This window comes from Struthio camelus, chromosome 1 (genome assembly GCF_040807025.1).
Source record: "Struthio camelus isolate bStrCam1 chromosome 1, bStrCam1.hap1, whole genome shotgun sequence".
In the NCBI taxonomy this organism is placed as follows: domain Eukaryota; kingdom Metazoa; phylum Chordata; class Aves; order Struthioniformes; family Struthionidae; genus Struthio; species Struthio camelus.
In genome coordinates this window covers 64,078,143-64,101,637 of record NC_090942.1, presented here as the reverse complement: position 1 = coordinate 64,101,637, position 23,495 = coordinate 64,078,143, and the positions used below count along the sequence as shown (strand labels likewise).

Genomic DNA, 23,495 nt, shown 5'->3' with positions numbered 1-23,495 from the left:
TTTTGAGGACTAAAGTAATTTTATACACAGAACAGGTGTGACCAAACCAACAGTTTAGTTTTTGCCTTGCCAGACGCACTGCAGACCCCCAGCAGTCTGCTTCTCGCAGGCCTGGTGTTTCTGACAGCTGACCGAAAGGTCCGGCTGTTGGCGACATGGGACAGCGTCTTCCGTCTGTCCTTTCAAATGCTTGGCCTCCTTTCTCAGATACACACCTAACAAATTCATCATTGTTCATCTCATCTTTCCTCTCTGCTGTTTGCCAGTCCTCCCGTGCATTATTATATCTTCCTTGTTGTGTTACTATTACAGCTGTAAACCCTTTCAGCTGGGAGTTTTTGTTCAGCCCTGTGTGGTCAACACTTCTTTCCCGTGCCATCTTCAGGTGCTGGTATTTAGGTGCTTGCACATAAATAGTGTCATGGATTCTTTTTTTTCTCAAGAAAATGTTGAGTGCCTGCTACTTCACTTTGTTTCTGGGGAATTTCTGTGCAGTCGATAGTTAAGATAGCGCCCCTTTTTTTGAGGAGCTAAATATAGATTTAGGAGCTTTGTCTTTTGACGCCCAAGTTTGAAAAATGTGGCTGCAGGCAGCAATGTGAACTACATAATCTTTCTCCTTTATAATGAGAGAAACACTGAAATACGTTTCTAATAAGTGAGGATAATGGGATGTGCAATATGCAGCCTCTGGGTTACTTCTTGTTGTTTTTTAATTAAAACCAGGAAAGTTTGTTTTGTTTGAAAGTTTTGCAAACCGAGAGTTTGTCCTTCTTAGTTGTGAAGTACCAGTATAGTGTGGAGATGCTGTTTTGCTTCCTGTACGGAAACAAGACCATGGCAAATTCATTGGCAAGGTGGAGAAGTCTGAGCAGCTAAAGTCAATGCTTTAATTACAGCGTACTCGAAGTGCCTCAGCTGCCTGAGCTGACATACCATCTTTCATAAGCGCTAAATTGCCTTTAAAAACAAACCAACTACCACATATTTGCACTGTTTTAAAGGCGCGCAGCCTATTTTATCACCAGCCACAACTTGCTACTGGAACAATGGGCGCGACTGTAGCCTCAGATGACTGCTCTGCCGCTGTTTCGTAAGGGCCTCTGAGTCATCTCCTTCCATTTGTTGCACTGCTTCACAAACCAGGTGCAGGTATGTAAGAGACTCAGCTCCCCTTTTGCCAACGTGCCAGCAGCTATAACTGTGAAAACCTCTTTTGTCTAAACTCGGGCACAAGCATTTAAGATAACCCTGTCCCCAAATTCCCTCCCAGAACTACATACTCCCCTCAAACTCTTTTTTTTTCTCTTTTTTTTCTCAAATGCTCATTTCCAAAATCACAGTTCAGTCTTTTACTGCTTTACTTTGTAGGAAGAAAAGCTATGACAGGGTGCCCGTCACATGACATGAAAGCCTCTGCCAACGGGCAAAAAGTAGGAGCCAAATTGCCTCCCCCCCCCCCCCCCCAAAAAAAAAAAGGGCTATGCTTTGCTGGAAAATACAACCTCATTTACAACCTCATTCAAGTAGACTTGTTTGAGATTCAAAGGGTGACTGTTCTTCTGGCTCTTGGTCTGTTATGAGGGAACACTAATGATACATCTTTAATTTTGAGGAGATTCAAGCCCACAGGTGGCCTGCCGATAGTAACAAGTCTCAGGTTCATCATACAGTGCTAATGGAATGATTAATCTTGCTTGCCTGCTTCCCCAGGAGCTGGAAACCAGTGCAGTCATGGCTGCTGAAGGATATGGGGTCTCCTCACTTTTTAAAGCTGAGACTGTACCTCATGAGGTCTGGCATTTAGAAGTGGATTAGAAAAAGGAGTTGTTTCTCAGTTTATGTTGAAGAGGAAACTTGGTTAGAAATTTTTCCTTTCAGTGTGTCTTCTAGAAAGCACCTTATATGCTTGAGAATGTGTTTGGATGCATTGACTGTGAAATGGTAGGTTTTTAAATTTTTTTTCCCCCCACTTTTTCCCTTCTTTCTTTAAAACATGCTTTAGATTATTGGCAGTTACTGTAAATTGGTAATCATCCTGTACAACTATTTGTACGTGCATGTTCTTCTCTCTCTGCATCCAGAGAATTGCAGAAAATCCTCCAGTGCTGTGAAGTCCCAAAGGGTGACTACTACATCATGGTCTTGCTTCTCTGCCTGTGCTCATACCCTTTAGTAACAGACATTCCCCCTGTGCCATAGAAGAGGTTTTTTCCTTTCCTTCAAAAAATTGCTACTTCCAATGGCTACTTTTTTAAGTAAAGGATTTGTAGGATGTTTTTCTAAATATGCTTAATTTGATGTGAGAAAGGGAGGCTTGTTTTTTCTCACAGAGGCCTTAATGATTTCTTTAGCTAGAAGGCTCCATGCTCTAAACATGCTTAATGAAACTCTATTGTAGGGTAAGGTACTTTTATTGAACCTAGATTCTAGTAAACCTTTCAATACAGAAGAAACAGAACATGTCTGAGACTGTTTTGCTAGTTGTTAGCTGGCTCAGTATATATACTTAGGCTCCCTTTTAAAGAGGCAATGTATTTGTCTTTGCAGATGAGCTGCGCGCAATTTCTAACAAGCCTTTTTGTATGTGTATATGACTGTATTGAGGTGAAATGGGCCAATTCCATGACTTTGTCACCAATCTGTACTGGTAGTACAAATCCTTTCCTAATGGAAGAGGAGGAAAATAGTCCTTTTTCCACTGATAGCAAACAATTAAAGCAGTAGTTAATCACTTATGCACTCAGGCTTGCTTCTTCTTGGACTAGTTGTCTTCTAAAAGCTGAAAGTAACAGTGAGTTCACTAGCTTCCTTGGTAAACCGTTTTAATCTTTGTGCCCTCTGTCCCAGCACATGACTTCTTAATTCAAGGTTATGTTTCTGCAATATCTATATGCAGTTCCTGGAGCTTGGTTGGACTTCATCAGGGAGGATGGGAAGCTCCTCACTGGCAGAGCTCTTTCCTCCCTGAGCATCTGGAGGTGGCAGTCAAACCACCTGTCGACTTTCTGTTCAATATGCTGCATTAACTGATGTCGCTAAGCTTCATACCAAAAAGCTGTGTTTTATTTTTTTTCTTCTCCATTCCTGGATCTCTTTCTACAGCTGTCCTTTGAGCTCCTCCTAGCCTTCCCTGCCTGTCGAAAAGCAGTGGGTCAGAGCTGCGTATCGTAGCTGAGTGATTGTCACCTAAGCTTCCTCACTTCTGTTTGATAGCTTATTTTATACAGCCGGGGATTACATTAGTGTTTCTATCCCCAACAGCTCTGTTTACAGCTCTAATCAAAGCACTGCTCTAGGATGTGTTTTGTGACCTTTTCTCAAGTCTCCGCTTTCTGAGCAGAGCCTGTCATCCTGGAGGTATGATCTGTGCGTCTGCTTCCTAGATGTATCATCAGGCTACTGGTTTCATTCCCTTCTTCTGAAGCTGCAGCCAATCCTTTTTGCTCCGTGCTGTCCTACCAATCTTTGTGTCGGTGGTTAACTTTGCCAGGAAGGAGGTTTCGAGTCGCTGCGTCTAGGGGAAACATGTCACGTAGTGACTGACCTGACCTAAGAGCGTGCTGCTGCTGAAAGGGATGTTTCTCTTCTGTTTGCCCCCTTTCTTGTTTGACCCTGGGAGCACCTGTCTGGCTGATCGTGGGGGCACCCTTCCACCGCCACCTGAATACAAAACTGAAGGAAGTTTGTTGCTGCTGGGCTAATTTGCTGTTGTAGTGGCTGCACCAGCTCAGGCAGGCGTCAGATGAACCACAGGGAAAGCAGCAAGGGGGAATATATGGGGGTGGGTAGTAGGGGGAAGGGGACTGCTCTTTTTCAGCAGCAGTGAGCTCCCAGGTTGTCTCAGCTGCCTCCTGCAGTCCTGCTCTAATAAGCGATCTGCTGGTTGGATTGTGCCCGTGTAGATGCAGTGGCCAGGATGGGATTATCATAGTTGAGATGCGCTGGACCTTTGCTGGTAGTGTGTGAAGCCCAACAGCTATCAAATATCCAGTGGGACCGATTTTCCAATTTCAAGTCCCATAAGCCATTCCAGTGTCCATACAGCAGCAGGATAGCCAGAAAAACATGTGGACACATTCCTTAGCGCAGAAAATGTGGGGTCCGATTTAGAGTAATTGTAATTGATTATTCCTTTTATTGGTGGATGAGAAACTATCCCTGTAAGTTCTTACAGTAATTGTCCTGCTGATTAATACCTCATGGTTGTCAGCTATATTTTGCAGTCAGGCACTGAGCCAATTTTCGTTTGTCTAGTTTGGACTCGTTAGTCCTCTGTGGAGCATGAGGTCTTTAGGCAAGCTATTGTGTGGTCTGGTGGTTCTAGTACATTGGAATAGCCCAAGTAGATGCTAATGGAAAAGTGGTATTTATCAGCTATACCTATACCCCTGCCAAAAAAAAAACAAACCCAAAACCTAAGGCAAAACAAAAGGCTTGTTTGACAATACTGAATGGTGTTAATTACGTTTTTAGCCTCTCCTCTGATTCTTTGTTGATGGTATCCCAAATTGATAGTTCCATTATTTCATGTAGGGATGACGTCAGGCTAATTGGCTCATCATTACCTCTGCTTTTCTCTTGTCCTTTTACATTTTGGGATTATGCTGGCAATACTTCAAACACTCTGAGTTCTGCTAGTGTTCCAGGGTTTGTTAAAATTCAATATTGTTAGTGCAGAGAGCATCTTAGCCCTTTTCTTAGACATATGTTATGTGAGACTGCTTAATTTTGAAAATCTTCATCTTCAGCTGGATGCTGCCTCATTTTTTCCTCAGTTACAGATTGTAATTTTTCTATTGCATCAGTTTAAAAAACGTCTTTTTCAAAATATTGTTTGTTCAGACATTGATACTTGTGGATGAAAAAGTGAAACCAAACAGTCATCTTAGCCACTTGCTGAGGTACTTGCAGATCCAAATTGAAGTGGGGAGTCACCTGATTCCTTCCTCACATACTTCCATTTTCTTCTTTCCTCTTGCAAAAATTCTTAAGGTTTGTTATCTTTTCTATTTTCTTACGAGGACAGAGAAATTGTCACAGTAGAGAGCCTTTAAATCAACTCAGTTCCCTAAGCTAAAGTGATTTTCAAGGGGATAGTCATGGGCAGGTTCTGGCCCTTTTCATAGGTTTGGAATAAAAGGAGTTGTGAAGGGGCTAGGTTTTCCAGCAGATAGCCTGGGAAGAGTGGAAGAGAACAAAAATAACCATAATTAGTGCAACTGTAGGGTAGAAAATCTTCTGCCTTACACATTAGGCTTTTCTCTGAATGTTGTTCAGCAGGACAGCTTCCTAGGGAGCTCTTTCTGAAGGTGCTAGTGTGAATGCTCGGTAGCTGAGTGTCATCTTAACTCACCTCTGCTGCAGATGCACCTTCAAGGCATGGATACATGTGAAAGATGAATGCTCAGCATGAGTGAAAACATGACCTACAGAACCCCTTGTGGCAAACAAACAGCAACTAAAATGCATAAGTTGTTAAATATTTATTTTGTTCTATGGAGAACTGAACAGATTTTGTGTGTGCATGTATATGTGTGTGGTATATATATAGATAGATACATATATATATTTAAATATGGTTTCTTTAAACATTTGAAGGATTCAAAAGTACCTTAGCTTGAGTTAGCTATTCCTAGTGTAGTGACTGGGTAGGCAAATAAAGCAGCCATTATGCAGTGTGGTGTGTCATCGTGGGAATTCAGTCTTTCATTGGCTCTTACATTGCAACCACTGTTTCACTTGCCACTTGAGATGCACGTTAAAGCTTATTTTTGGAGCTCCGGTAGTGGCAAGTGAGGGTCACCTCTTTCTAGATTGCCATATTTGGCATGTGGTATTTTAGACTTGCATACTACTATGCTTTACCTGTTTTGAGTGGGTTGTGCTGATATTTCCTTGAGTCTTTCATTTGTATTCCTCCAATTCAAAGCATTTTATCCTTTGCTGTTTTGTTATTGATTGGATTTTCTGGTCCAACCTCATTTAGGACCAACTCTACATGCAAACTCCCTAGCAGTAACGCAAGAGATTTATTTCCAGGGCTCCAGCCTCTTGTTCTATGCTTAGCTCATTGGAGATAAACTAAAACTGAAAATAAAGAGGTAGCTTCTGTAATGAGCCTTTAAAATTGTTCGTTGTTTTAGTTAACACAAGAAATACACAAATCCAACTGTAATAATTAATGAGCCTATTTCCTCAGAACCTCCCTGTTTGTGGCGTGGCTGAGGACAGTTTTGAGGATCCTGCCTCCCTGCTCCAGTATGTGACTTCCCTGAAAGTTGGACTTGCTGAGCAGCCCATTCCCTTCTCTTCTGACAAGCCTCCCCCTCCTCTCTTCCTGCCAGATTTCTGTAGTTTGTAACATGCCTTGCTCTTATTCTCTTCTGCTCTAGATCCAAATTCTGTTGTCAGTCCTTTTATCAACTTCTTAATCTCTTTTAAAGCCTCTGTATTTCAACATCTAATTTCTTTGTTCTGCCTCTGGAAAATATCACTGATCTACACCCAGGTTCTTGCAGAGAGGGCAAAGAAAACTGGCTTCTCCGGGCTTTAGCTGTCCTTTTGCCTCTATTTGAAGGTGAATCATTCGTGGTAATGACTCACCATCGTTACCTCCCTCTGGAATTTAGTTCATTGTCGTAGTTAAAAAGTAATCAAATGATCATATGCAGACTTCCCTTCCCTTCAGGGACGCCGTGATGTCGATTTATGTATCGTTTCCATTTTGGCAAGAGCTAGGAGCCCCGTCAAACACCAGGGTCCCACTAGGCACACCATGGCTGTGCGATGCGATGGGAAGATGGTCACAGTCTCAGTGAATTTGTAGTTTAGATGCTGAACCTTTTGCTTTCATGTGCTAGGAACGTTAAAGACTGTTTAATTGAAGGAGAGAGGGTGAGCTAGGACAGAAGTGCAATCACAGGTCCTTTGAGAAATATTATGAGGGGGATCTTTAATGAATTTGTATGGCATGTTACTTGTACAACCGTATGTCAGATGTTAAAAACCCTTGAGTCGAAGGAAGAGGCAAGAGGCAACAGTAATGGACTTTCCTTTGCAGAGAGCAATGATTACAAATTGCATCCAGGAGCCTGCCAAATAAACAATTTAAGATAGAACATGACTGATATAAGAGCAAAGACACTTCATTAAAATTAGCTCTTCCTGTCATGTGTGCAACTGTTTCATGGAAAAGAGGGCTGTTGCTGTGTGGGATATGGAGGATCCAGACAACCAGACTGCCGAGTAAGCTGTCATGTGGCTTGACATCGAGTAATGCAAAATCAGCTCTGTTCCAGGAAAGCCATTTCCATGTCAGCCTGTACATGAAAATTATCTGACTTGAACAAGGTTTCTTTATAAAGAAGTTAAGAGACTTATTCTTAAGGGTTGGAATTTGTCTATGTCATGGAGGAATGGCCAGAATGGACTTCAAAGTGCACTCAGAAGATGAGATAATGTGCAACAAGCTTTTTTTTTTTTTTTTTTAAATAACCAGCAGCCCAGAGAGGAACATGACGACTTAAAAAGTATATTTCTGTCTGAACAGTCTGACCTGCTGTTTTACAAGTAATGCACAATGTTAATGCACCTTCTGGTGATTACAGAAGAAAAATATTTTTCATTGCTTCCTGCTCTGGATTTGACGTTTTGCACGTACCCAGTGGTGTCATTCCTGTGTGCAGTCAGTTGCTCAGTTTCCTTGTTGCCTGAATGCGTGATTCAGAGCACCAGGAAAGCTGAAGCTTTTGTTTTATTTTTCATCTGGATGGTGCTTTGGATCAACACTTAAGCCCGCTTTTTGTTGGGGGGGGGGGGGGGGGGGGGCATTTTTTTTTCAAATTCCAAGTATCTCCTTGAAGCTTGCTTCCTGTGATCCTTTCACCCAGGCTATTTTAAATTCTACTTTTTCTTTGACTTTGTTTGGCATCTATTCAGCTACCTGCTGTTTTGGAGTAGTGATTGGCCTTGGCTAGTGGCCCACAGTTGCTTACTCAGGCTGTTGCTGGTGACTTGAACTGTTCAAGCACGTGGAAAAAGGGCTAAAATAGTTTCACTGGTCTTCCTGTCTGATACTGTAGTGAAGCCTATGGTTGCTAAACTGAGGTAGGGAATAAAATTCATGCGTATACCATTTGTACTACCTCTTATGAGATGAATTCATGTTATGAAAAGGACTCAGTTATTCCTCCTCCCAGGCGGCTAAGCTTTTGTCAGCTCACACCTTGAGGATGACAAAGTTGTGAAGACATGAATACGGCACAAAGGAAAAGAGCAGGTTGAGTTTATTTTCTGCTCTTTCTACAAATCTTTGAATCCCACTTCTGACCTTCCACTTACTCTTCATGTGTGCAGGAGCCTTGAGGAGAGGTTGGATCGTCTTTTCCTCCCTGCAAGAGTTTATGATATTGTCCCTTGGTGACCACGGTGCTTTGCTGTTGTTCAGTAAGGGAGCTCTGGACCCCCTTCACTTAAATTCTAGTGGTGTTAAGTCAGGCAGCAAAACACAGAGCTTTGGACTTGCACGTTTTAGATGTACGTGTGGTAGCTTCTCTTGCTTAATTCTGGGCCTTTTTTTTGCCAGCTGCCAGTGCTATTTTATGATATAGCAGATTGTCATTTGAGTAGAGCGTTGTTCCCTGAAGCATTCTCACTTGCAGTGGGTCCTTCCATGCTGCTTAATGTGGTTGGTTCAGCCACCCGCCAGGACACGGGATTATTCCTCCAGAGGTGTTTGTGCCTCCATTGTACTTGAATGGTATGGAAATAAAGTGAAGAAAAAAAGTGTAATTTAGTCATTTGCATTGGGGGTTCTTTTTTCCATTATTACCCAATAAGAAATATGAAAGAAAAGAAAAAGAGGGATGAAAATCTGAGCGAGAAAAGAAATAAACAGGCAACCTTTCTCCTTGCAGCATCAGAGTACTCCCTATTTTCAAGTCATGGGGAGCACATGGAGTTTCTACTATTAGTTTCAAGTTTATCGTAGGCTATCTGGTATGTACAGTATTATGGCATCGTTCCTGTAATTGAGGGTCAGACAATGTTGTCATTGTCAGCCCCCCACAATAATGGATTATAACTTACTTAAAATAACGAGCTATTAGCTGAAATTTTATGTCAGCCCTCAGACTGATAGCCAACTCTTTTTATTTTTAATTTGGCATATTTAATTATAGGTGGGTCTAGGAGCACCACAAATTAAGATTTTTGTGATGCTCCCATTATACAGCTCTATTTTCAATTGCCTATTACTTTATCAAAGTCTAACCAGCTGGGCTTCAAGTTTTGCAGGCCTGGTGTCTGCCTTAGGCAGAATTATTGAAAAACTTCAGTTAAAATGAACTCCATGGTTTCTGAGACGAAGGCTAAAGAAAAATGTTGTTTTGCTTGTTCTATTTTGGGGGATCTTTCAGTGTTTTGTTTTACATTCTTCAGACATTTTATTTGATTTACATTAGCTTTCCTGTGCTTTGACTCAGGGACTTAATATTTGGTGGGAGGAGGTGGCTTTTGTGCCAGCGGATGTACCTTTTGCCCTTCTCATGCAAATTTGAGCAAATTGTAAGTCTTTGAAAAATTGCAGTTAGCACACATTTGTTGGAATTCCTTTTGTTTATACATGATTTTAAGCTAATATTTGTGATTCTGTTTTTGCTAAACATATTCCCATCCTTTCTCTGTGCTGAGGGTTGACCAGATAGCCAGTTCCTGAGAGTAGTTTGGCTTGCTCCAATTACAGGGACTCGCAAAAACGTTTCTGTAATAGATCCCCCTGTGCGATAGCATCAACGAGGCTTGGGCACAAGACCTGAGAGCGGGAGGCTGGCTTGGTTCTCCAGCAGCTTTTCCACCCGGCCGCTGCGTGGTGGAGCACAGCTGGCGAGGAGGGAGAGGTTGCACAACGCCAGCGCTGAGGTGGTAAGAAAGGAGACTTGCGTGAGCAGGCTGGTCAGGAGGGGCTCACAGGAAGAGACACCGCGATAGAGCTGCATGGAGAAGGGGAACGGCTGATGTGAAAAGCCATGTGTGGGACTGCGTTGAGAAGGGCTCAGCTGCTGAGGCAGGGGGAGCAGAGCAGGTCCGTTAAAGTGAAAAGCAAAGCCTGGGGCGTCAGAGAACAGCCCCAGCACTGAGGATGAGGAAGAGAAGGGATGTGGTAGCACTGCGAGAGGAACAGGCAAGGGCTCACCGGTGCAAGCATCAGCACCTGGCAAGGCACTAGTCATTTTGAACTCATCTCTCTTGAATTTTGCTGTTCTTTTTGCTCTGAGCAAATATTAGTGAGACCCTCTGGCAGGCTGTGCCTCGCATGAAAGACAACCTGCTACTTCTGTCAGCTCTGCCATTAGCTCACTTGGCAAAGGTTTCTGCCGTAGTTCTCGGGTCTTTTGATGACCCATGGGGATGTGAAGTGATGCAATGTGATGGATTTTTAATGAGGTTTTTAAAAACCTGAGAACTTGTACAGAAAATTGCATTAAAGGCACATTATTAAGGTTGTAAAGTCAAGCACACAAAAGTTAGGAAATGCAGAACAAAGTTGGGTGGTGGACCATTAATTCAGACTCTTTGTGCATTATGGAATGATCTTTAACTCTCTGATCACATCTGTTTCTGGTCTGCAGGACCTCCACTGTGTGCAGTGCACAGGATGGATGGTGGCCCCTTGGTATTCACTTAAAAAAAAAAAATTATTATTTAATGTGCAGTGTAATTATGAGGTCTGTCTGCATCTATCCAGAGTTGTTTAATGGGAGGTGAGTTCTCACTGCAGTCTGTCAGAGCTGCTCCTTTGAGTGTACAAGTGGGGAAGAGGTTTGTTCCAGTAACACTTTTTTGTCTATTTTGGTGCCACCCTGCAATACATGGACTTAGAGACTGGTCTAAAAAGGGGAGAAGGGGCTGCGTTCCCTATCTCTTCTTCAGCCAAAGCCAGCATCTCGGGCCCCGCAGCCTTGGGGAGGCATTGAGCCTCTTGAAGCAATTTTGCTCTTCCTGGAGCTCTCCCTGGCAGGATGTGACTGTGCAGCCCTTGTGCTGGCTTGCTCTTGATAGCAGTAAGTGGCTCTGTACGTACTGTTGCTGTTGAGGAATGTGGTGCAAGACCTGAACTCTTAAAAACGGTGCCCTTACAACAGCAGACATTAGGCAAATTGTCTGATAGACCAGAACTGCATGGATTAAAAAAGGCTTCCTGATAGACAGCTGAGGTATAAATGTGCTGTTGGGAATATAACTTGGCCTTGCCTGTGCGATACATCACTACTTGATGTGCATGCTAGATAACATTTCAGGAATGCAGCCATCATAGCATTGCAAACCCTTCCTGACCCTCTGAAATAATGGGCCCTGGGCCTAGTGAGTGCCTCCTTTATGGCAGGGAAAAGCTAGAACGATCGAGCTCCCAGGCAGGCTTTTCTTTCTCTATTTAAACATGAAACTGCGTCCTCATCCATAGCATTATTCTCGGTACACAGAAATGGTTGAGATGCATAAGGGAATGCATGCTGTTGCATCACTAGGATATGAACTTGCATAACAATTAGGAAGACTAATTAGGCTGAAACTTCATGTCCTTTTAATTATGCAATTAAGATGTCTAATTACAAAATTAAGATATGTAATTATGTGGGGAGGGAGGAAAAAAACTTTAGGAAATTTCACTCCGGTTTCTGAAAATCATATTTATGAAAACACCTCTGTTTATGCACACTTCAGTCTTCCTGGCTGACGTAGGAACGCTTACAGCCTCAAGGTGGAAATGTTTTCTGCCACGCAATGCATGTGTGAGTGGAGAGGGAAGGGAAGAGGAAAGCAGCACTTATATCGGCTCTGACACAGGCTTCCTGGGAGGCTCATGTCTGGCCCCATGTCGGGAGGCTTCTCCTCACAAGGGTTTTTGCCTTTCAGCCCCGGGAAGAGGCTGGAGGTCCCACCTCGTTTCTCAGGGATGCCATGTGCTTATGAGTAAGCGGCAAACTTGACCTGCATCGTTTTGTTGAAAAGTGCTGGGCCAGTGCTCAAGGGCTTGGGAGCTGTCTGCGGGAGCTGCCTGCTGAAGCTGGGGATTTACAACTCTCTATTTGGGAGAGTTGCTGCCCAGGGTGAAGAGTCTGCGCTCAGAGAGAGGTGATGAAATATCGTCATTGGCCTGCTGTACGGATCATCTGTCTCTCACAGGACTACTCTGGAGAAGCACAGCAATTTTCCATATAGGTTTTTTTCATTTAATTGGCATCAATTTGCTGATGTAAAAAAAAAATAAATAAATAAATGAAAGCCACCCCCAAAACTGTAAACATACTGTGGCAACCTGCAGACCTATTACAACCCGTCCCTTGAGCCTATCAGTTCTCCTGTGATAAGAGACGCTAAGAGAGTTGTTCAGCAGACCAGAGCAGTATGGATTAAAAAATGATTGTTAGCAGATAGATGAGGTATAAATGTGATATTGGGCCTATAATTTGGCCTTTTGTGCACATTAGGTCATTAAAAGACTAGCTAATGCACCAGGAATAATAATCCTATGGTCATTTAGGTTTTGCAGCTGGAAAACAGCTGCCCCAGTGGAGGTGGATGGTGCAAGTGTGTGTAATGTCTATCTTATTCTTGTGCAATTATGTCAAAATTCAAACACTGGGAGTGCATACCAGTGATTTAGGAGAGCACACATTGCATGACTATTCTCTTTATGTTGCAATTGGTATTACAGCCCCACAAATTCACAGTTAAAAGGTATAAATTTGTTAAGTTTTGAAAATGGAGTTACTGTACTCAACCGTTTCCCAAAGTGGCTACTGTCGCTTTTGAAACTTACTGCTAGACTGTACTGAAATTGTACTTGTGGATATTCTATATCCTTTTGTAGGATCAGTAAACCTTCCTTCCTCATAGTCCAGTATTCTACATGATTCAGTGTATTTAATTTCAGTAGAAACCTTGATTTCCACTACAGATAGTGCTGGGTAACAATCAAGGGCATTTTGTTGACCTTGGGGGGGCCTAGGTTGGGTAGAAAGGTCCTAAGAGAGATTCATTTTCCCCATCTTTCTCTCCTCCGCTTTGGGAGAGAATTCTTGTGAATTTATGTGTCTTTTGGGGCTGGACAGCGGATTCACTTTTTTTCTTTAAATGAATATAGTTGCTGGAGGCGATAAACAGGTGTTTGTATCCATCTTGGGTGGTATCTACTTTGGCTATAATACTTGCCCGCTTATAAGGTCTAGGTTCCTCAGTCGCAGTGGGCTCAAATTGTAGTTCTCTGTCTTGCATGTCACGATCATCAGACTAGAGGAAAAACTTGTGTGATGGTTGCTCTCCACTGATCCTGTTGCAGTGCACACGATGTAAAATTTTCTAGAAAGTGCTAAGAGCAGGAAATCTAGCTCTGTAGCCAGCTTGCTGATAGTATCAATGTTGAGGAGGGACTGTGCTTCCAAGGGATGCTTATGTACTTCGTGTGAAGCAGTCACTATAATGTTGGAGATGTTTCTGTTATTTTGTGTATTATCCGTGCTTTAGGAGCAAAATGCATCTCAGTGTTAACTTTGGATCTGATGTGGGTATACATACATAAATAGAGGCAAATAGGTAGAAATGCATGATGATTGTCTCTTATTTGGCAGGAATAATTTCCATTATTTTAGCAAAATACTTTGTTTTCTCACTCAGTCTTCCAAAACAGTGTATGTTCCAGCTCTCAAAAATGAGGTTAGAAAACATCACGTTTTTCCTTTGAGTGTTCTAGTTTATAGCTTTCAGATATTGTTAGGTATACGTTACCTAGATGTAGAAGGAATGATGCACTTTATTGAGAGAGAAATTTGGGATGATTTCAACGCTATGTTGAACACTCTGGTGCAGAATTATTGACTCTTGAGTGTTATCTGCTATAGAAATTGCTTGCACTTAAGGCTAGGCCATATAGTACTCTTTCTTGCGGTTCCGGTTAGTACTGGCCTGGTGGAACATTACCAGTTCTGTCATTTATATACCTATTATAACTTACATTAATTATCTGTTGGTTTCGATTGTTTCTCCTTATTTTTTGCATGGTGGTTTGTGGAGGGAAGCTTATTTTTCGGACAGCTTAAATCAGCCTTGCTGGCCTACAGGAATGTCTTTGGCACGTTAACTTTCTTTTAACGGTCATATTCAATATACAAGGGTACTGTGTAGCTCTGAGAGGCAATTTGAATGTCTTGAAAGAATTATTGTGTTGTTTATTGATCTACTTCATTTCTCCTGTTCCTCTGGTTCCTTTTGATGTCTTGTCACTTTGCTCAAAATATAATACAAAATATAATAGGGCTTTAAATTAGTAACTGTGCAGGGATCCCTACATGTGTGACTATTAGGGTATGTTTCTCCTTTGAGTGAGAATGTGCTGAGTTTTTCCTTGTCCACTATATATTGTTGCCATTGGAGTTTTGTCCTTTCTCGTGCCTCTCCCCTTCCACAAAGACTCCTTCCTGTCTTCCTCACAATGAAACCCAAATGTTTGAGGTTTTGTCTTTTAGGTTTTGTAACAGTCTAATCTCTTATTCTGCCATTGGAAGGTCACAGAGTAGTACCCTACTTAAGGATAATGAAAATGAATTAGAATGCTTAGATTTATTCCCCCCCCCTTCTTTTCATGATTGCTCTGTGTGTCTTTAACATCTGTTAAATTAATGAATTAAAACTGCCAGCTGATTGATGCCCATTCAGCCCTTACTCTGGTGTCCCCCAGTCCAGAAAGTATCGCAAATTCTAGAGCCCTGCTTACCAAAATAGAGCCTTTTAGGTATTTTAGCATAAAATGCATTTCAGAGTGATTGTATTTGTCCCAAAGCCCGAGTTAGAAGTACAGGTCATTTGGGATTAAGGATTCATTTGGCGGAAGAAGGGGGCAGGGGGAAGGCAAGCACATACGAAGATAAGAGGAGTGGATGTACTCGGACCAAAGAATGTATCTGTTCAAATATCCTTTTTCTGACGGTGGCATCAGGTACTCGTAGAAAGAACAGAAAAATGAGTCAAACGTACAACAATATTTATCTTCTTTGTGCCATGCAGGATCTTAAATATATCTGTCCTATCCCTTTCCAGTCACTTCTTTCTACAGATTTAAGTTTACAGCCTGTTTGCTTATTCCTTGCACATAAGTTGTTCCGTATCTGTGGTCATCTTGGTCACCACCTCAGTACCTCCTCTATTTCTAGATCCTTTGAAATGCAGTATCAGAACTGCATGTGGTATTTAAGAAGAAAAGTGCAATTGCATGTTTCTGATCATTAATCAAAGCTGTGTATAGCTTTGGAGGTTTTTTCCTTTCCTTTTCCCTGTAAATACTCTTCAGCCTAGGACAAGGCCTGCAGTTTTTTTGTGTTTGACTTATTTCTTCCACTTGCTAGTCTGTTGGCTGGTCTTCACAGAATCACAGAACAGTTGAGGTGGGAAGGGACCTCTGGAGATCAGCTAGTCCAACCTCCCTGCTCAAGCAGGGTCCTCTAGAGCAACCCTCAGCAAGCGCAGACAGACACAGCATTATATATCTGGAAGGTCTGGAGGTCTGATGAAGATTAATTTTTGTAATAAATTAACATAGAAGTATGGTAAGTTGCAGAATGAGGAAAAAAGTCTTCCTGCTAGTAATAAGGCAGACTCAAAACTGTTTCCTTTAGTTGTACAGCTTCTCCAGATGAATGTGTTGTGACTGCACACAAGACAGTCCTGCCTGTGAACACTCTAGCTTCTAGCTCTCCTTTCCTTCCCACTGACAAAACCCGGGCTCTGATTTCCCCGTGCTCCGAGCACACAGCTCTGGAAGTCACTAGCAAAGCAGTTGCCAGGGTTGTGCTGAGTAGCCGAATCACATAAATTAGCCTATTCTAGTTATCGTTGGCCTCTGGCTGAAGAGGCAAAAGTTTATGCCATGAAGCTGTCAGATTCATGCACTGCTGATGTTCGCTGTGTTATGTGCAGGGCAGAATTGCTGCTTCCTTTTGAAAAACAAAAATAAGCCCCCCTTCTTCCCAGTTGAGGATAACCTGAAAGACTGCAGAGGAAAAAAAAAGACAGGAAAAAAAAAAAAGAGGGGAAGGGGGAGTAAAAGACCCCCCCCCCCCAAACTCGTAAAATATGTTGAAGGGTGCAGAACATAAGCTGTTACATTAGTAGTGGCCAAAGTCAAGATTACCTGCATAATGTTAGATCTACCTTCTTTTGTGCATGCAGCACAAGTCCTTAAGCACTTGCATACTGTTTTCTTTTCTGTAAAACTGCAGATATTTCAGCAATAGCAGAAATATTGTGGATCACAGAGCAGAGCTATGTGATTATACTGATGAGATTTCTTTTTTTCCTACTGGCCTTGCCCTTTAGTTGTCATATTTCAGCGTGTAGCTTGACTACAGTGCTTCTCTGTTTCCCATCTCATTGTAAACCATGTTTCCCTGTCTTTTGAAAACCTACTTCAAATGTAACTGAATAAAAAGCATCAGAGAAAACTGTGTGGTAAGAGGAAAAAGAAAAGCAAATCCTCAGTTGTATGGAGCTGCCATTAATGTTCAGAAGCTGACAAAGATGAGCTACTAATCTAAGGACAAAGACTTTTCAGAGTCTAGGTGTGGTTCTGGTCTTGTGAAGCGGGATGCTGAGCTTTGAGCGCTGCACATATCAGTTTTGTTGTCCTTTTTAGATATTTGGTCGTTGTCATCATCATTTACTTTGAGTGCTGTAATACTCTCTTATGTTCCTGTTTCCATGTCGGTACATGAAGATTCGGAGTCTACAGAGCGTCCAGTCTACAGTGAAATTTGTAGTTCACTACAGCTCAGTCTGTGTTTTGCAATCTGTCTTGTTTTTTTTTTACGGTAAAAACATCAAGGATAAAATGCTGCAAAATTGACTGTTCTTCACTGAGAGAAAAACAGTCATCTTTTCCACTGTTTACATACAGAAGATGGGGACTTTGCTATGACACGAAGACACTTTAGGCAGATTTCAAACAGCAGTGAAAAAACTCCCTCTCTTTAGGGAAAGAAAATGTATCATGTAGGCTGTTTGTTGTTTTTAAGTTAAAACATTTTTTTCCCAAGAGTATTAGCTGTTTCAATAAAAATCTTGTATTTTTAAAGCAGTTAAATAACCAAAAAGTCAATAATATATATAAAACGTATAATAAATGTTGACTTATGCACCTTTCTTCCACAATACCTTGTCATACTAAAATAGTGCTCTTGCATATACTAAAGATGCATCATTTTTATTCAGACTTTGTGTTCCTGAAGGTTTATATTGTCACATAGAACGAACATTGTTGCTATTTAAAAATGATCAAATCTGTATCTTCTGACTGTAATTTTTGTAAAATAATTTCACAAAAGAAAGCCTATTAATATGTAACAGTGTTGCAGGAAATTTTCTCAGGAAACCAAAGTACAAAATGCTACTAACTGGATACTGAAGTCCCATTCAGTTTTGCTGGTCATGTGAGATTTAATTCTTGTTATTTCATATGTTTCATTTGCCAGCATCACTTTTTTCTTCCCCAGCTGGAAGAAAGGACCATTTTCTATTACCGATTGTTCTTTTCTCTCCCCCGTACTCCCTGCCCCGCGAGACTTGGGCGCTGTTTGTCCGTTAGGATAAACCACCAGTATTTCTGCCTGCCTTGTGGAGGGTGTTTTAAATGAGGCATGCGTTGGTTGTTGGGCCTGAAGGAGAAGAGTGCCCAAGTCATAGCAATGGAGGGGTGTACTCCTCCGAGCTAGCAGGGCTGCAAACTGGGATTAAAGGGGAGTCAACTCCTCGGGATCTGAGGGAACTGATTCTGGCTGTGACTAAATTATCACATAATTCAGGGCAATAAGACTAACTCAAGAGACTAAAGCAGTTGGTATCGTGCCCCCTGCATTCACAGTCTGTGCAGTTCAGGCTTTTTATTTGGGGCTAGATTTAATTTAATCCCTGGGACCAAACGAGTCCAAGCTGTGGTTCAAAGCAAAGCTGTTTTAAGCGGTTCAGTGCTGTTGGGAGGACCACTCGATAGGACTGCACTGCCCCGTTAAAAGCTGGAGGGTTAGAGCGGAGCTTCGAGTTTAATCTCCTCTCACAGGGAGTGCGGTTTGCATGTACCAAAACGCCCCAAGAATGGAGCCATCGTGCAATAAGTGGGGACGCCTGGGGGAGCGCTTTAAAACTGTGCTCCTCCTCTGAGCCCAAGGGCTAATACAGACATAGCCTTTGTTGATCTTGATGGACTTTTGCTCTGGTCTTTACTGTGATAGCGTTTGGCACGACAGCATTCGGTGTTATTGGCTGAACGCAACTGTTACTGTTTGCTTTTGCCCTTTCAGGTTTCACTAGCTTAAGTCCGCTGACTTAAATCCCTTCTTCTTCGCTTTTTTTCTTTCCTCACATGAAGGTTTTGGGTTGTTTTGTAACTTTTTTTTTTCAATATTGTCCCTGTCAATATGCCTCAGTTTCATCTGAAATAAAGGATACACGAAGCTTTTCAGCCTGAGTTTTGTTTCTCTATGTTTTTATCTTTGTTTAATTTGCTGACTGGCAGTTGGAAAATCACTTAATCAGCACATCTGGCCCCAAATACTAGGCTTGACTTGAAAATACTGACAGTGTCTTGGCTCATGCACAACTGAGACTTGTTTGAATTCTTCTTCTGTGATTTGTATAGGTAGTGGTGATGGAAGAAGAAAATAATAGAGAAGATCTGTATTGTTCCTTTCCCAGCTGCGCCATAATAGTCGAAACCCAAACGCACGTATTGATCTCTCTGTAACTTCATGTAACTTTAGAGAGTCATTTTTGCTTTACACAACCCTCTGTGGGTTTCTCTACTTCTGCTACCCAAGTTTGCAGGCCTGTGTTTGAGTCTCTCTATTCTGCTGCCCGCTCTGAAGCACCAATGCGTTATATTTATTTCCGTGACCTAGGAGCTGCTGAGAGTGATGTCGCCACGTTGGTTATTTTGTCTGTCCAATACAGAAAGCATCTTTTCCCACCCTGAATCCCGGGAGTCCGTGTGAACCAATCAGTCTGAGAAGTCATGTCATGACAACACCCAAAATTAACTTACTGCCTTATTTTTTTTTTCCTTTTTTGCAGGTATTCCACCTCTGCATTCTCTAGACTAGCCAAAGTAGGGATCCGACATCCTCCACCTCTTCCTTTCATTGGGAATCTGCTCTTTTTTCAAGAGGTAAGAAATATTTTTGTTTGTACCTATCCAAAATGATGGTAAGAGTGGATAGGAGGTAGGAGGAATTGAAGAGCATCCTACACTTCAGTGGTACCATCTCATTAAGTATCTGCCTGTGGAAAGAACAAGCAAAACTCAGCTTTTTGAGTGAATTCATAGAAATAATTTTGTACAAGAAGCACTAATTTCGGGATGAAATCAACTTGAGGGAAAGAAAATATGTAAGCTTCTGCAGTTAATTACTTGAGCTTTTCCAGGAAAGTTCATGCCCTTGTTGAAACAAACTTAGTTATGTGAATAGAGCTGATTATGTTAACTAGCCCCAACTGGTTTGTCCTGAGTGGTTTTGGCTCATAGTACCTTTTTGTTTGTATTTTTGCTGATTATACACATTTATTATATAAGCCTGTAAAGTTGCTTGCTCCTACCCAGTAACTGGAATTAGATACTGCTGAACACTATTGCTCTGTGCCACAAGTGTTACTGTCTTAGCCTGGGGGGAGGGGGAGAGGGGCAGTATTGGGCATCCTGCATGAGATTTCTTTCCCTTACCCTTCGCCCCCTCTCCCTGTCATCAAGTCTATTAATGCATTTCTTTTCCTGTTAATTACTTGGTTTCAATAATGTTTCTGTGTGTCGAAGCTCTGTTAATAATGAGGACCTGCCAGTTTTCTGGTTGGACTCTTAAAGTAAAATAGAAATTCCCTCTTTCAAGTGCATGGTCATCAATATCCATGTTGAGATTTAAATTATTAATGAGAATATAGTGCCTCTTACCTTTGTCTTCATGGTGATTGTTCTGTCAACATCTGACTCATTATTTGATAAAAACCCATTTAAATACCATTTTTACGTGTGCATCTGACTTACAGCATACAAAGTAAACTTGATTCGCTGTTGACCCATTTAAACTGGAAATGGAGGATGACTTTAACAGGCACGCGCGCACACACACAGAGGATGCTAGTTATGTGGAGTACAGACCTGTTCACTCTCACTGTTCTGGTTTAAATTCAGCTGGATGCCATAAAGTTACTCATTCGGTGGCTCTTTGACAAAATCCCATTATACTTAGTCCCCTGCTAACACTTGCTATATGAAAAGCTGACTGGAGACTAAAGTTATTCTAATACATTGTAGATAGACTTACCCTGTACTAATATGTGAGGGGAAAGTTTCTGCAAGCCATTTTCTGTGATCTGTTAATGAAATCTCATTACCAAAGTTATGTTCATCAAAGAAAATCAGTTTAATTAAATTCACTTTAAGCAGGCTAACAAAGAAAGGATAGACTTAAATTTTACTAAATTTTAGTAAAAATAATTTAAACGTAGATGTGAAGTTATATCTTGGAGTAGAAGATATGAGAATTCCTGATAAGATTTTTAAACAGGGTCTAGTGATTTAAAAACAAGAGCTCCATCAGGTTGTATCTCCAGCGCTGCAGTATTTGTCCGTCCATCGTCTCTCTTGTTCTACCACTGTCCGTGGGAACAGGCAGGAATGAGTCCAGGCTCTTCGTAATTCTTCTTTCTCTCCTTACACGTTTTGCCCTGTTTTCGAGATCTGCTCCTGTGGTTGCTTTCTTAGAAATAGTGCCCATAGCAACGCACTGGTAATCGGAGGGCTGCTTTTACATTGCAGGCTATTCTCTGGTAGCGCATTTTCACGTACACAGGTGCTCTCGCTGCAGTCAGTAGAGGACAGCTTCCCCCTCCCCAGGAGGGGACAGCCAAAGGTTGCATGTCACTGCGTAGGGACTGGGATGGGTTTTATGCATCTCGCTGCAAGTGACACAGCTGTGTGTGAGCCACAGCTCATTGGGGGCTGGGGTTAGTTTTTGTAAGAAGTAGTAAAACGCTGGTACCTTCTGTCCCTACATCCAGAATGTTAAAAAGTTCTTGTGCTTGCATGTGTATGCAACCATATCTTTTCACTGAATTGGCTTTTTAAAGAGCTTTTCTTTTTAAATAGGCTGGATCCTCCTTTGCCTAGGCAGTGTCGCCAATGTTATGCATGGGAAATGCATGAACCAGGCTCTCACTAAATCATCAGACTAGTGGTTTGCAACCTATGAATCCATTTATTTCAGAGGAGTTCATGAATGGTGGCTAAGAAGAATAAAGTCATCTGTGCTGTAAAGCAATCTGCATATGTGTAATTTGTATGTGTAATTTTCCAGGGTTGCATTTGGTCTATAAATCAGCACAAGTTGAAAACTCCTGCACTAGAATAAGACTGATAAGAGGATAATAATAAGATGATAATTCAGCATGCCTTCCAGTCCAGGAGGTGTCCTCAACTCGTGTTTTTAAGCCTTCCTCCTAAGTATGAATTCCAGAAAAATAGGGGGAAAATGGAGGAAGAAGAGAGTCCCTTTGACATAAATAAATCCAGGACCTGGGGATTTAAGAGAAAACACTGGAGCTCTGGATTAAATTGTAGGAGTAAGCAGTATTTTAAACTCTTAATGGCATAAATACAAGGATTTGATTGCCTTCTCCCTTACTTATGTGGGAGTAAATCAGTTCTAGGGAAGTTAATGAAGGTGCCAGTTTTACTCCACCCTATATGTGAATGGAATAACAGGCCTTATCTTCCTTTTTGCCTTTATTATTATTATTCTGTAAGTGTGCCTGCAAGTGAATGAAGAATGCAAGCAGGAATGCTGGGGTGTGTGCGCCTGTTTTTTTTTTTTTTTTAATAAACTTTCAAATGGATTTTAAATGAGAAAATTCATGTTTTCTTCATGAGATTTTTTTGAAAGAAAAGGTATTGGTATTCATAAAGTGAATGTAGTGACTGAAAAATTCTTGAAACAAGAGTTGCTGTAATGCAACTTGAAGGAGGAGGTGGTGGAAGTTATGGGGGTAAGGGAAACGAAAGGCAAAAGGAAAGCCCTATCGCCGTCACGGAGAAATAGACTTTAAGAGCTGACATGGGGAAAACAAAATTGTTTTAGTCTAAGTTGCCCCCCCCCTCTCTCAAGAAAATAAAGGCAGATAATCGCACCCTGAAACTAAAACCTATCCTTGTTAATCAGCTTATCTTCAAAATGAGAAGATACCAAATTATTGCAGTTCTGCAGCTGGGAAATTATCCGATTCCACGATATTAGATTAAAAATCCTGCCATTGCATGAGAACAATTTGTGGTGGGTACGTCTGCAAGAGTAAACATGATTATGCTGTTTTTAAAAAAATAAAAAAAAAAGGAAGAAAAAGCAGCGGGTTCAGTTTTCCCAGTAACTGAGCAGACTCGCAACAGACAGACGACCCTTTTGCTAGAAGCTCCTGCCTGTCCCCGCCGCCGCTCCGCGCGCTGCATTTTTCCTACCACTATCTGTGGAAAAACGTTGGGTTTGTGTGTGCTGGCAGCGTGACGGGATGCGCGAGGGTTTGGGCAGCGTGGACTTTCACGCGCGCGGCCGCCGCGGGCTTCAGAGCTACAGGTTGTTGGAGGAGGGGGGAAAAAAAAAAAACCAACTAAACCAAACTCTGCCGTTAGTTCACGGGCTGATGATTTGGTTATGGGAGGAAGGCACTGAAAGCGGAGAGCGCCCGCGCTGCCCTTCCTCCCGGGGAGCCCCGGCGGGGCGGGATGCATTTGGGGCCCTTATATTGGCCCGGTCATGTGTTGCTTTCCTCCTATGACTCGTAGGGAGCTCCAGCGATGCTTTTGACAGGCTGCGCGCTTGCGTCGCTGCCTCGCATTTTAATGAAAGCCGCCGCTCTCTTTAGCTCCTCTCAGCCGGGACAGGATACTCTTTGTTTGTTCTGTTTGTTCCTGTCTGGCCTACTTGTAGTTCCCGCGCTCCCCCCCCCAAGCGGCCCGTTGCTGCCCCGTGGCAGCGGGGGCTGTATGGACACTTTGTCCTGCTTTCAGTTTGGGACCTGGCCGAGGCAGGGGGGGAGCGCGCAGGAGCGGGGAGGGGAAGCCGAGAGCAAGCATGATCTTTTCCTGGCTACGCATCTGCCAAAAGCATCCTTTGACTTGGAAGTAAAGAAAAATAAAACGCAGAGTCCTGGCAGCAGTGGAATTAACCCCGCGTCTAATTTTTCAGCCTAGAAAGCAGCAGATCGGTGCTTGGAGGGAGAGGCTGCCGCGTTTAGGGTTGTGGAATTTAATGACACAGCATGTAAACCCGGACAAGGCTGGAGAGAGGCAAATGGTGAGGGAAGGAGAGGAGCTCGCAGATCCAGGCTGTGGACCTGGATTTAATTACAAAAATAACATGGCTTGCACAAACAGTGAAAGCCTGTGTATAGTTTTGGGTTGCTTTGCA

The 23,495-nt window shown here is 42.2% G+C and overlaps 1 protein-coding gene across 7 annotated transcripts in view; it reads left to right on the top strand.

The window, feature by feature from the left end:
• The window catches only part of TBXAS1 (thromboxane A synthase 1), a 242,680-nt gene that overhangs the window by 46,217 nt on the left and 172,968 nt on the right, over positions 1 to 23,495 (top strand). For all 7 annotated transcript variants that reach the window (XM_068944738.1, XM_068944757.1, XM_068944767.1 and 4 more), the window contains one exon: positions 19,117 to 19,210. In XM_068944738.1, coding sequence (XP_068800839.1) covers positions 19,117 to 19,210 — 94 coding nt within the window. The remainder of the gene's footprint in view (positions 1 to 19,116; positions 19,211 to 23,495) is intronic.